The sequence below is a fragment of the Eleutherodactylus coqui genome, chromosome 8, assembly GCF_035609145.1.
Source record: "Eleutherodactylus coqui strain aEleCoq1 chromosome 8, aEleCoq1.hap1, whole genome shotgun sequence".
Classification (NCBI taxonomy): domain Eukaryota; kingdom Metazoa; phylum Chordata; class Amphibia; order Anura; family Eleutherodactylidae; genus Eleutherodactylus; species Eleutherodactylus coqui.
Genome location: NC_089844.1, coordinates 4,542,170 through 4,556,912, shown reverse-complemented (window position 1 = coordinate 4,556,912; position 14,743 = coordinate 4,542,170). Strand labels below are relative to the sequence as shown.

The 14,743-nt window shown below is 48.5% G+C and overlaps 1 protein-coding gene across 1 annotated transcript in view; it reads left to right on the top strand.

Annotated features, from left to right (window-relative positions):
• The window catches only part of TMEM163 (transmembrane protein 163), a 428,078-nt gene extending 417,913 nt beyond the window's left edge, over positions 1-10,165 (top strand). The window contains exons 7-8 of the mRNA XM_066575137.1: positions 7,216-7,357; positions 7,770-10,165. Coding sequence (XP_066431234.1) covers positions 7,216-7,357; positions 7,770-7,830 — 203 coding nt within the window. The 3' untranslated portion in view covers positions 7,831-10,165. The remainder of the gene's footprint in view (positions 1-7,215; positions 7,358-7,769) is intronic.
• Positions 10,166-14,743: the final 4,578 nt, after the last annotated feature.

Below are 14,743 nucleotides of genomic sequence, written 5' to 3'. Positions count from 1 at the left end.
GAGATGGGCACGGTGTGGTGAGGTGGAGATGGGCACGGTGTGGTGAGGTGGAGATGGGCACGGTATGGCGGGATTGAGATGTGCACAGTATGGCGAGGTGGAGATGGGCACAGTATGGTGCGGTGGAGATGTGCACGATATGGTGGGATGCAGATGGGCACAGTATGGCGAGGTGGAGATGGGCACGGTGTGGTGAGGTAGAGATGTGCACAGTATGGCGGGGTGGAGATGGGCACGGTATGGCAGGATGGAGATGTGCACAGTATGGCGTGGCGGACATCTGCACGGTATGGTGGGGTGGAGATGTGCATGGTCTGGCGGAAAGGAGATGTGCATGATATGGCAGGATGCAGATGTGCACGGTAATGCGAGGTGAAGATGTGTGCAGTATAACGGGCTGGGGATGTGCACGGTATGGTGAGGTGGAGATGTGCACGGTATGGCGGGGTGGAGATGGGCACGGTATGGTGAGGTGGAGATGTGCACGGTATGGCGAGGTGGAGATGTGCACGGTACGGTGGGGTGGAGATGGGCACGGTATGGTGAGGTGGAGATGTGCACAGTATGGCGAGGTGGAGATGGGCACGGTATGGCGGGGTGGAGATGGGCACGGTATGGTGAGGTGGAGATGTGTACGGTATGGCGAGGTGGAGATGTGCACAGTATGGCGAGGTGGAGATGGGCACGGTATGGCGGGATTGAGATGTGCACGATATGGCGGGATGCAGATGTGCATGGTATAGCGAGGTGAAGATGTGTGCAGTATGGCAGGCTTGAGATGTGCACGGTACGGTGGGCTGGAGATGTGCACGGTATGGCGAGGTGGAGATGTGCACGGTATGGTGAGGTGGAGATGTGCACGGTATGGTGAGGTGGAGGTGTGCACGGTACGGTGGGCTGGAGATGTGCACAGTACGGTGGGCTGGAGATGTGCACGGTATGGCGAGGTGAAGATGTGTGCAGTATGGCAGGCTTGAGATGTGCACAGTATGGTGAGGTGGAGATGTGCATGGTATGGCGAGGTGCAGAGTGAGGGATGCTATAAACAAAGACAATGGTGAGGCCGTATAATGGTTGAATCGGTATGACTGCAGGGGGGCGGTTGATAGCAGCTGACAGGGATTGCAGTCAGTAGGTCAGGGAGCACGTTATCAGGGGGGGAGGAGGGGTTGGGTTAAGGGGAAGCGGTATCTTTTACCGTGGCAAAAACGTATCCCAAAATTTTCTATCAGTTATTCACAGGTTAGGATTAAAAATTAACTTTTATTAATAACTAGGGATGAGCGAGCGTACTCGGAAAAGCACTACTCGCTCGAGTAATTGGCTTTATCCAGGTATCTCCCCGCTCGTCCCTGAAGATTCGGGTGCCGCTGCGGCTGACAGGTGAGTCGCAGCGGGGAGCAGGGGAGAGCGGGCGGGAGAGAAGGAGAGAAAGATCTTACCTCTGTTCCTCCCCGCTCTCCCCTGCAGCTCCCCGCTCCGTGCCGGCACCCGAATCTTTAGGGACGAGCACAGCGATACTCGGATAAAGCAAATTACTCGAGCGAGTAATTCACATGCTATGATACAAGTTAAAAGCATGCAGCTAGCAATTGAGGAAATGGACACACAGAGGTCTCAGCGTCTAACAAGCAGTAGTCCTCATGTGTTTCCAGGCATAAGTAAACCAACACAAAGCACTGCAGCAGATATACATGCTTTACTATGAACCAAGGTGTATATACTCTGCTAGAATGTGGGGAATCAGACAACATGGCCGCTTCCACTGCCTGATGTACAGCTGGCCAACACTATCCGCCCTATTAGCTGTATTGAATATACCCAATGAGAAGGATTTTTTGGGGATCCTTATATGAATACCCATATGCAAAATAAGTATAGAGAATGGTGGCACCATTTATACTATATTGCACCAAGTGTTTGAGGCAACAGAAAGAATAAGAATAGAAGCACCCATCACATTGGATAAAAACGGAAGATCTTGTGGTGTTGATAAATGTAACAACCAACAACCAACTTCAATTGTTACCCTGCCCATAAGTAGTTGGACTTTATCTACAGACGTCTGTCCTACATTGGGAATACATTTCTTTCCCAGCCTGTGTCATTATATACAACACTTTGATACTTTCTTGGATGGTCATCAATATTTGGTGCACAATCTATCCATTTATCCTAATAGGAACCCAATAAATCACAGAGAAATACCAATGATGTGTTAGATTGTGCATCCTGTATCTAATAGGTCTAACGCATGAGAGAGAGAAGATAAACACAAATACGGGAAACTTCATACATCTTTATTAACAAGTTTATTACATCTGTTAGACAAAAAGAGGCATCAACATACTGTGATATATGGTGAATATTTTGTATTCCCTATTAACGCATCATGGGTTCCCTATTGGCTTAGATTATCACTGTTTGTGTAATGTGCCTTTGACTAAGTCAATTTTATCATCTATATATATAAAATTGAATGTATGTCTGTCTGTGTGTCTGTCTGTGTGTGTGTCTGCGTGTCTGTCTGTGTGTCTGCGTGTCTGTTTGTCCTTTATGCATTACTACACCATTCATCCGATCGCCATGACACTTTGGGAAGTTGTTGAGTACACTCCTGGGAAGATTATAGGCATAGTACAAATATTCTATGATAAATGGCGCGTGCGAGCACCGTCGAAAGTTACGACCCCCCACATAGATCGTTCGATTTCCATCATTGCCACTAATTCTCTCACTTCCTGATGTCATAGAAACATGAACTTTGGCAGGAGCATTGATTATGTCATAAATAGGAAAAGCTAATGGGTCCCAACTCGATTATTCAATTGTAAGCGCCAAAGAATTAGCGTCCAAATTTTACGTACGGAATCGAATTCTCTCACTTCCTGATATATATAAATGAATGTATGTCTGTCTGTCCTTTATGCATTACTGCACCATTCATCCGATCACCATGACACTTTGGGAAGTTGTTGAGTGCACTCCTGGGAAGATTACTGGCATAGTACATCTATCCTACGATAGGTGGCGCGCGTGCGAGCATAGACGACAGTTATGCCCCCCAGACAAAGATCGTTTGATTTCCATCTCAAGCACAAAAGCAAAAGGCATTACGACCAACGGGAGGCGTGCTCAACTACAAGATGATGCATCCGCCGAACGTATCACAAGACAATTGCTGGATATTGGGAATGCTGAGGTAAAATAAAAGCTGTGCTGTGATTGGTTGTTATATATTATACTGAGGTAACATGAAAGCTGTGCTGTGATTGGTTGTTATATATTATACTGCTGAGGTAACATGAAAGCTGCGCTGTGATTGGTTGTTATATATTATACTGCTGAGGTAACATGAAAGCTGCGCTGTGATTGGTTGTTATATATTATACTGCTGAGGTAACATGAAAGCTGCGCTGTGATTGGTTGTTATATATTATACTGCTGAGGTAACATGAAAGCTGCGCTGTGATTGGTTGTTATATATTATACTGAGGTAACATGAAAGCTGTGCTGTGATTGGTTGTTATATATTATACTGAGGTAACATGAAAGCTGCGCTGTGATTGGTTGTTATATATTATACTGAGGTAACATGAAAGTTGTGCTGTGATTGGTTGTTATATATTATACTGCTGAGGTAACAGGAAAGCTGCGCTGTGATTGGTTGTTATATATTATACTGCTGAGGTAACATGTAAGCTGCGCTGTGATTGGTTGTTATATATTATACTGCTGAGGTAACATGAAAGCTGCACTGTAATTGGTTGTTATATATTATACTGAGGTAACATGTAAGCTGCGCTGTGATTGGTTGTTATATATTATACTGCTGAGGTAACATGAAAGCTGTGCGGTGATTGGTTGTTATATATTATACTGAGGTAACATGAAAGCTGCGCTGTGATTGGTTGTTATATATTATACCGCTGAGGTAACATGAAAGCTGTGCTGTGATTGGTTGTTATATATTATACTGAGGTAACATGAAAGCTGCTCTGTGATTGGTTGTTATATATTATACTGGGGTAACATGAAAGCTGCGCTGTGATTGGTTGTTATATATTATACTGAGGTAACATGAAAGCTGAGCTGCGATTGGTTGCTATATATTATACTGAGGTAGCATGAAAGCTGAGCTGCGATTGGTTGCCATATATTATACTGAGGTAGCATGAAAGCTGCGCTGTGATTGGTTGTTATCTAGATATATAAAAACGAATGAATGTATGTCTGTCTGTCTTCGCAGCAACGCGCGACGGGTACGCTAGTTTATTAATAAAAGTTAATTTTTAATCCTAACCTGTGAATAAGGGGATGCGGTATGCCTGCCTGAAGAGGGGTTGGGTTAAGGGGATGCGGTATGCCTGCCTGAAGAGGGGTTGGGTTAAGGGGATGCGGTATGCCTCCGTGAAGAAGGGGTTGGGTTAAGGGGATGCGGTATGCCTCCCTGAAGAGGGGTTGGGTTAAGGGGATGCGGTATGCCTCCCTGAAGAGGGGTTGGGTTAAGGGGATGCGGTATGCCTCCCTGAAGAGGGGTTGGGTTAAGGGGATGCGGTATGCCTGCCTGAAGAGGGGTTGGGTTAAGGGGATGCGGTATGCCTCCCTGAAGAGGGGTTGGGTTAAGGGGATGCGGTATGCCTCCCTGAAGAGGGGTTGGGTTAAGGGGATGCGGTATGCCTCCCTGAAGAGGGGTTGGGTTAAGGGGATGCGGTATGCCTCCCTGAAGAGGGGTTGGGTTAAGGGGATGCGGTATGCCTGCCTGAAGAGGGGTTGGGTTAAGGGGATGCGGTATGCCTCCCTGAAGAGGGGTTGGGTTAAGGGGATGCGGTATGCCTCCCTGAAGAGGGGTTGGGTTAAGGGGATGCGGTATGCCTCCCTGAAGAGGGGTTGGGTTAAGGGGATGCGGTATGCCTCCCTGAAGAAGGGGTTGGGTTAAGGGGATGCGGTATGCCTCCCTGAAGAGGGGTTGGGTTAAGGGGATGCGGTATGCCTCCCTGAAGAGGGGTTGGGTTAAGGGGATGCGGTATGCCTCCCTGAAGAGGGGTTGGGTTAAGGGGATGCGGTATGCCTCCCTGAAGAGGGGTTGGGTTAAGGGGATGCGGTATGCCTCCCTGAAGAGGGGTTGGGTTAAGGGGATGCGGTATGCCTCCCTGAAGAGGGGTTGGGTTAAGGGGATGCGGTATGCCTCCCTGAAGAGGGGTTGGGTTAAGGGGATGCGGTATGCCTCCCTGAAGAGGGGTTGGGTTAAGGGGATGCGGTATGCCTCCCTGAAGAGGGGTTGGGTTAAGCGGATGCGGTATGCCTCCCTGAAGAGGGGTTGGGTTAAGGGGATGCGGTATGCCTCCCTGAAGAGGGGTTGGGTTAAGGGGATGCGGTATGCCTCCCTGAAGAGGGGTTGGGTTAAGGGGATGCGGTATGCCTCCCTGAAGAGGGGTTGGGTTAAGGGAGTGCGGTATGCCTCCCTGAAGAGGGGTTGGGTTAAGGGGATGCGGTATGCCTCCCTGAAGAGGGGTTGGGTTAAGGGGATGCGGTATGCCTCCCTGAAGAGGGGTTGGGTTAAGGGGATGCGGTATGCCTCCCTGAAGAGGGGTTGGGTTAAGGGGATGCGGTATGCCTCCCTGAAGAGGGGTTGGGTTAAGGGGATGCGGTATGCCTCCCTGAAGAGGGGTTGGGTTAAGGGGATGCGGTATGCCTCCCTGAAGAGGGGTTGGGTTAAGGGGATGCGGTATGCCTCCCTGAAGAGGGGTTGGGTTAAGGGGATGCGGTATGCCTCCCTGAAGAGGGGTTGGGTTAAGGGGGTGCGGTATGCCTCCCTGAAGAGGGGTTGGGTTAAGGGGATGCGGTATGCCTCCCTGAAGAGGGGTTGGGTTAAGGGGATGCGGTATGCCTCCCTGAAGAGGGGTTGGGTTAAGGGGATGCGGTATGCCTCCCTGAAGAGGGGTTGGGTTAAGGGGATGCGGTATGCCTCCCTGAAGAGGGGTTGGGTTAAGGGGATGCGGTATGCCTCCCTGAAGAGGGGTTGGGTTAAGGGGATGCGGTATGCCTCCCTGAAGAGGGGTTGGGTTAAGGGGGTGCGGTATGCCTCCCTGAAGAGGGGTTGGGTTAAGGGGGTGCGGTATGCCTCCCTGAAGAGGGGTTGGGTTAAGGGGGTGCGGTATGCCTCCCTGAAGAGGGGTTGGGTTAAGGGGGTGCGGTATGCCTCCCTGAAGAGGGGTTGGGTTAAGGGGGTGCGGTATGCCTCCCTGAAGAGGGGTTGGGTTAAGGGGATGCGGTATGCCTCCCTGAAGAGGGGCGTTTTTAGAACATATTTGTATTTATGAATAGTTAGTAAAAACAAGCCGCAGTTTAGTTCACATCCGCAGCTCAGCGGGCTTGTGGCGCGCCTCCTTGCAGCTACTCGTTTATTTTGACATTCTACAATGTTTTTATAATAGTGGGGATGAAAAGCTTCAAGAGGAAAAGCAATGTGCTGCACCCCAAGCACATTGGGGGAGATTATGTTAATTTAGTTGCACCAAATTCCGACTTTTATTCCCCAGAATATTGGTGGAAGTGCACAAAATTATGACTTTTTGAAGCTTTACGCTGGCAAGCACATTTTTAGAAAGAATGGGCGTGGCTAAGCTGTAGGGGGCGTGGCTAAGCTGTAGGGGGCGTGGTGCTGTCAGCTGTCAGATTCTCTATAATTTATTCTGGAATTCGGGATACATTCTAGGTGAAATGTTCGCTACATTGTAACTGGTGCCATTGCAAATACGACAAATGTATTTAGAGGCCTGCGATTCTCATGCCAGTCTAAGTAAGGCCGCTTTCACCGTTCGCAGGTTTAGCCGCAGATACGACACAAAATGCTGGGAGATGAAGTTCTGTATTCAGCCCTCTTATGCTCAGTAAAATGCCAGAAAACCAACCGCGCCCCATCATAGTCAATGAAGACTGGCGCTCTCTGGTGGAGGGATCCCATTCTGCTGGGGATTACCCAAATGGGGCAGGAAAACGGAATCCCCAACACAGATGTGAAAGCCGCCTAAATATGTTGCATTTAGTTTAATAATCTCGCCTATCCTTTATACTCCAGTCACATCCAAAGCTGCGTTTGCACTGGTGTTGGCTTCCAGTCCTCAGGCTGCAGTCGCTCCACCTGCATCCATTTCTGGACGTCCGGCAGTCTGTGAATGTTGAATAATATATTTTATGCAAACTTCTTTGCAGGTTTTAACTCTTTGGTGGGCGGCATCATGGGCTTCTCCATTCTCATAAGTGCCGAGGTGTACAAGCACAACTCTGCCGTCTGGTACCTGGATGGATCTGTCGGGATCTTGATTGGACTAATAATAATGGCTTACGGGATTAAGTAAGTAATCCACAGGGGAATGACTGTAAGGGGTGTGGAGGGAGCAGGTGCTCCAGGGCCCCGAAATCTGAGGGGGCCCATAGTGCCTTTTGCCATAAATGGACATTTAAGTCTTGCCCTGATTTATTCAAGAAGTCTCACACATGCTTCTGGAAATGCCAATTTTGGGGCAGGTTAGCGCTGTCAGATCCCACCCCTTGTTTTCCCATTTGCTCATTCCGTTGCTTTGCTCCCGATACACAGATAGTGAGAGCAGCAGAGGAGGAGCTTGGGCTAACAGGAGCATGGCTATCAATCACACAGCAGGAACTGCAGCCCCGCCCACAATGAGCTGCTTAGCAGTGTAAAGAATGGGGGAGACTAAGGATTGTCTGTCTCGTATTATATTTCATCTTCATCTGTTCTCTTCCAGATTACTATTGGACATGGTCCCCCGCGTCAGACAGACTCGCCACTACGAGATGTTTGAATGAACGAAACTTCCTAACTCCCCCAAACTTTCCATCACTGACAGCAGCCAGTCTCTTATTGGTGTGACCCCACTTATATCGATGGGTTGTATGAAAACTACATAATAACCTCGTCCTGCACAAATGAACATTTATCGGACTGGCGTGTGATGGCGGACCCTCCTGAGCGACAGCAGAGACGCACAAACCTCCGTGAATGAACCCATGTTGTTTGTATCTTTGGCCATTCTCTATGTCTTTATAGAATGAAGCTGACTTCAGAAGGCCGACGCATCGCGCTGCAGAAGACGGGGTAGCAGAGTCGTTCTCTATATACGGCTCTGTGCGCGCCGCGGCCTCATGAATTCCGTATTATCACTCTACAAGCACAGATCAAACCCCAGAGCACATCGTGAAAACCACGCAGAACTGTCCAAATCCTTAGAGCGACCCCCTCCTGCCGGCATCTATCCACATTCTGATCCACAGGGGGCAGCAGTAAGTGCCGGTGTAGTGACCATTTATCTTAGTTTGTCAGGGCAGCGGATGGCTTTACTAGTGACAACCGTATTTTGTGAGTCAGAAATGAACTCAGAGCAGTTGTCGTTTCCCTTCCCCCACTTTTGACGGGTCTTACTAAGTGCATTAGGCAGTAGAGGGCGACAATGAGCACAAGTGATACTGTAGTGTCTCCCGTGAACTCTGGGCTCCATTCTGAAGAATCATGGTAGGGACATCAAGACTGCTTTACCATTTAATGCACATGGCAAACTTAATTATGTGGCCTGAGACAGGGTCCGGATGCAGAAGGACCAGTTCTCCATTTGCTCCGGAGGGTGCACTCCGCACTTGCAGAGTGGGTGCCGCCACCACAGGGAACAGGTGCCATCTTGGATTCCGAGATCTGGCGCAAATCTCCACACTGCACTGTCCAGCAAGTCACAGGTGGCGGCACAGCTCCTACCCGCTACCCGGTACCCCAAGGTAGGAAGCTCCATGCTCAAGAGGTGGGAGAAACCTCATCATAGTGCCAAGAGCTCCAGAGCCATGCAAGGAGTAGGTACACTTAGGGCTCATTCACATGACGTCCGTAGTGTGTTGGTTTCTCCTGCCTCCATGTGTTCTCCATTCTATTGGCTTTAATGACTCATTTTGGTCCACAATACAGCCTACAATAGGCCATGCTGTGATTCCCATATGTGAATATCCCAATGCTTAAGCTGTCAGTATTACATACGCCCGTGTGAAAGAGGCCTTATAAACAGCCCTTTGAAGACAACTGTAATGTTTATGTGGCCCTCAGTGAAAATGATTTGGACCCCTGATTTAACACAAAGTGAATTGCTTATCAACCTAAATAGATCACGCACCGACGCATTGCTTATTATCTCTTTACAGTAATCTGAGCTTCATTGTCCTGATATAGAACTCCAAATCCTCGACAGAAAGTGAAATGATTCTTAACCATCTACCTTCAGTCACCACTAGAAGGAGCTCAAGAGCTTACTGCATACAGATTATACATTGAACTCAATAAGAGAGCTCCCACTAGTGGCAGCCACAAGCCTATGAATGTCTATGCAGAGGATTTGGAGTTCTCTATCAAAAAAGTAAAGCTGCCCCCTCTGTAAAGATATATTAAGGGAAGCTGCCATCACCTTTGAGCCCCACAAGCTACATTAGTGAGGGAACTGCGGAGCGGTGTTTTATACTCACTGGGTGCTCCGTTTCGGTGTTGTGTTCCCATGAAGTAAGCATGTACTAGCAGCTTGATTCTGTGCGCTCATCTCTCATTCATGTCTATGGGAGGTGCATACATAGAGTCACGTTGCATGCACTGACTTCGAGGAGACACAGTGCCGGAATGGGGCACGCAGTGTGTATGTAACGCAGCTCCCCGAACTCCCCATTCCCTCACCTTGGAGTCCCATAACGTAGTTTAAAGGGGTTAGAAGGGAAGGACAACTTCCCTTTAATCAGCACACCACAATGATGAGAGGTGGAGATTCACTATAACATGATATTAGTTGTAAGCTGCCCCTAGACAGGAGGTGTTTGTGACCTCTATTAGATCAGTTGCCCCATGGACCGTGGCTGCTGGCTGTCTTTGCCTGAATGGCCCCTCCACATTGAACTTGCTGGATGGCAGCCTGGGGGCTTCTGAAGGCTCCAGAGCTGCCAGGATTGTTTGACCTTCTACGACTGTACTATAATGTTTCAACGATAAAACAATTGCAAGTTCAAGGCCCCTAGGGGGACTAAAAAGGGGGAAAGTTTCCCAGTCATCACATCAAAAAAATAAAATGTCAAAAAATTAACATTTCCATTCTGGTGTCTCTAAAAGTCCAATTTGTTAAAATATCAGATCACTAATCCCACAAGGTGAACACCTTCTGAGAACGCCCACAAAGCCAGAACTGCGCTCTTTTGGTCTTCCCGTCTCCAAGAAAAAATTAAATAAAAAGCAATCATAAGTTGTAATGTACCCCAGAATGGTGTCAATGAAAACTTCAGCTCACCTCACCGGAATATGAAAAGTTCTGGTGGTCAAAAGAGGAAGAAAGTAACTTATCTGTACCAGAATAGACGCTTATTACTAGCCGTAGGATAGATACTAAGGTTAGATGTTGGGGGTCTCATCGCTGATAACCCCACCCATCCCGAGAGCAGGAGTCCTGTGCCCCCTCCTCACTGCAGGCTTACTGCCCCCCCGGCGAGGAGGGGATTGAGCCCACTCCATTCATTTCAATGTGGCTGAGGAAAATAGCCAGCACTCTGCTAACTCTCAGTGAGGAGGGGGACAGGAGACCCCCAGGACCAGACTTTATCACCCATCCTATTGTGGCACAACCCCAAGTAGTACTATATAGGAATGTGGGATCGCTGTAATTGTATTGGTCTACTGAGTAAAGGCGACAGGATTTTTACTGCATTGTGAATGTCATTAACCCCCCCCCCCCCCCCCCAAAGATAACCGTGCAATTACGTTATTCCCCATTTTGCCACACTTTTTAGAAAGTCTTCCAATCTATTATATGGTACCATTATAAACTACAAGCCCTCATGTGGCCATGAAAGTGGGGAGGAGCAATTACAACAGTGGGGAGGGGTTAAAAAGGTTAGAATTTCTTAAAGCAGCCAAGCAGATGAAAGCCCCGCCCAGCGCGGAATGTCCGGTAAAACACAAAGTAAAAGTAGTCATGAAACGCAAAGCGACTGCGAAGACATCATCGGTTATAGCGGTGCGCACCCGGAGTGCAAGTCGGACACATGCTTGGTCATCAAAGGGTTAAGGAATGAGGAAAATGGCGCAGCAGCTCGGCTCTGCAGCTTTCTCATCTGCTTTGCGTTGGAGCTCACCTCCGCAAACAGTATACTGCCAGGCTGGTTGCACACGGCGATCGTGATTTCGCTGTGAGAAAATCACGTCTTTTTGTGCGTCAGCGCTGTTTTTTTTTTGGAATAATATCGCAGCGCTGCCGCCCGCCGCTAAATCACACGGGTTTTTTATCGCAAAAGTCAATGGGACTTACTAATGTTAAAATTGCATCGCAACACGTGTTTGCTGCGTTGTGATGCAATAAAAAGGAGGCTCCAGAGGGAAACATGGGAGATTAAGACAAAAAAATCGCGCATCGCAGAAAGACAGAGCGTGAAAACATCGCTGATGGGGAGGAGACCAGTGAAAGCCATTGGCTGCATCATCTGAAAACAGTGGGAATAGGATTATTGTCTCTTAATGTGAATGCGACTGCTTCCATTTGCTGACAGCAAGCAGAGGTGTTATAAATTCTTAGAAGTTGAAGTTATATTGGAAAGTTATTTATGTTTTTACCCTTTCCAATCCAATTTGTATCCTTTATTTCCTAGGGGGTCTTACTCTTTTTCTGCCGCTATACAGTGGCGCTATCTGCTGGCTAAAGCCAGTACTGCATGAGGTGACACGTTGGATAGGCTCCGACAGCACAGAGGCTGGCAATAATCAGTAAGAGAACCCCAACAGTCGTCTTCCAACATTGGAGCTGTAGAGCCTTATATCATAAAGTCTTCAGACGCCGGACAGTGGATTGGAAAGGGTTAATATACAAGATTTACACTTCATTTAAGTAAATTGGAAAATCAGTTCAGGCTACATAAGGATGAGGAGATCTACATACTTAACTACAGCTGGACTAGGGGGTCATTAAAGGGGTGGGCAACTCTAAACTTTTGATGGCCTATCTTCAGGATAGGCCATCAATAGCAGATTGCAAGTGGTCCGTCACCCAATTGTTCGCTGGGCCAATGAGCCCCTGCACAGAGCTTATTTATGCAGGAAGCAGACAGCTCCATTCCCACTGCAGTGGCCAGGCTTGGCATTGCAGATCATTCACTTCAATGGATACTTGTCTGTAATACCAAGCCTGGCCACTGCAGTGGGAACAAAGCTGATTTCTGCAGGAAACAAACAGCTAAGTGCACTGGCCCAGCAAACAGCTGGTTGGGGATTCTCAAGGACTGACCTCCTTCAATGTACTATTGATGGCCTATCCTAGGGAGAAGCCATTCATAGATTAAGGCTGGACAACCCCTTTAGGGCTCTTTCACATGAGCATGATTATAGCACAGTGTAGGCACGTGAAAACATTGTGCTAGACCCGAGCTTCATGCGCCTAAAAATCGCCCATTCATTGGAGCAGTATGTTACATTAAAAAAGCACCGCTGCGGCAGAGAATTCCTTCAGCCTCGCAGGGATGTGAAGCTGTCACATCCAGGGATTTCCACATGACTTCAACTGGGCCATTGAAAACAGTGGAGGGACATCGTGATCCCCTGCTGTGGCTGTGACAGCCGTGGTGGAGATGAAGGGAACCCCTGCAGGGGTGCAAGGCTGTTTCCATGTGAAAATGCCTCACAGCCAAGGGTTTACAGCAGGATGGTGAGAGCGATATCAGGCCGTGAATCATAGCCCGATATTGCACTCACCAGTGTGAAGGAACCCAGAGAGATTTCCCTATAGCAGGGAGAGAGAGAGAGCATGTGGGGGATTAACCCATAGCCCCACTCCATCTCTCCCTGCTATAGGTTAATCCCCCATAGCCTGGTTCTCTCTCTCCCTTCTCTGGGGTTCCCCTAAGGGATACCCCAATAGCATAGAGAGAGTGGGGGCTATAGAGCTTCTCACAGGGATTCCCCATAGCAAAGCGAGAGAGGGGGTGATGCTAGAGGAGTGAGGTTAGAGAGTGGATCCCTCTAGCTTCACCCTCTCCATCCATACTTTCAGGGAAGCCCTGTAACCACGCCCCTCTCCCCCCAGTATAGGGAAATCCTTTAGGAAGAGAGGTGGAGGGAGTCCCCTACTGCCCCCTGCTGCTGGGGACATTTAAAACGTGATGCCCAGAAGCACAATTTAAATGTCCCTCTGTAAATTCCTGTTACTCCCCATGGGGATTAAGGGAACTCTGGGGGCTTCCCCTCATCTCCACGGGGACTAGCAGGAGTTTACAGCAGGACATTTAAAATGTGCTTCTAGGCATCACGCTTTAAATGTCCTGCTGTAGGTAGCCGTGTATTTCTCCGGTCACCAGAAATCCTCCCAGTGACTTGTCATCTTATTTTCCTGCGCAGGAGTTTCCATATAATGAAGACCAAGGTTCGGTCCGGTGTCCCCAGTAGAGCAAATTGTGATTGTTCCCAGCAAGAGAAGCCATGTAATCCTGTAGATATGAGACCCTGTAATGGCCAACAGAAGTACATGATGGAACTGCGAGCTGGTGAACCTCTTGGCTCTTCGTCAGGCTCGCTACATCATGCTGTATGTAAAGGTCTCTTATCTACAAGATTACCGGGTTTCTCTTGCTGGGAACAATCGGAGTTTCCATAGACTCCAATAGAGGTCAATGGTCACGCAGCACGGACCTTAGCTGCCTCATCGTAGCCACACATGTCCTATCTTCATCTGAACGCTTCCATAGGAAACCATTGGTTCTATTAGACGCGACTCTTTCACGCACCCATTATGTGTAAAACCGCGCCCGTGTGAAAGAGCCCTTCAAGTGAGAATGAAAGCCAAGGAGTGCTCTGCCGAAAGTAAGAATTCTCTGCAGTCGGGGATCTGGGAGCCTACATATAGCTCAGTCTAAAGCAGTGTTCCTCAGCGCCCCCGACAGGTCATGTTTTCAGGATATCCTATAGTAATGTCTGAGGCGCCGACAATACTGACATCACCTGTGTGATCCTGAGAAGCGCTGCTCTAAAGGGATCTCGCTGAGAGGTTCCCTTTAATTGTGCAGCTGGGGGCCTGTCATACAAAGACATTGTTTCTACCTCCCAAATCAGTTGTCATTCAAGTCTTTCTAGACAAGATGTTTAAATTTACCAATAGGACAATGTCTGGACCAATGAGTAAGGGCGTTCCCTATATAAATATACATTTGGGTGTGTTACAGCGACCATCCGATCCAGGACAAAGATGCGGTACTACACTGCACATAGTACACCTCATTTGTCTTCAGATGGGCAGCAGTGGCCAATCAGAGCACATGCAGACTAGTAGAAAGCGTGCAGCCGGTAGTCAAAGAAGTGCTGCGGCCCTCTTTGTTGGTCTGGGGCCAAAGGGTCGCTTTAGGCATCGGTCAGACGAGCATTTTTTTTTTGCGCAGCTATGTGTGCAAAAACAATGCGCTCCACAGATGTGCAAAATGCGCATGATTGAAGCGCCATGCTACTGGAGCAGCTGTGCTTATAAAAGTGCAGCTGCTCCATGAAAGTTGCCTCATTACTGAGCACCATGACAGCACTGTCACAGTGTTTATTGATTATGTGACCCCCCCCCCCCCCCGTGGGGAGGAAAGAATCCCCTGTCACAGCTGTAACAGTGTTGATGTGACACCCCATAGGGATGAAAGAATTCCCTGTCACAGTGTTCAGTGATGATGTGATCCCCCGCGGGGATGA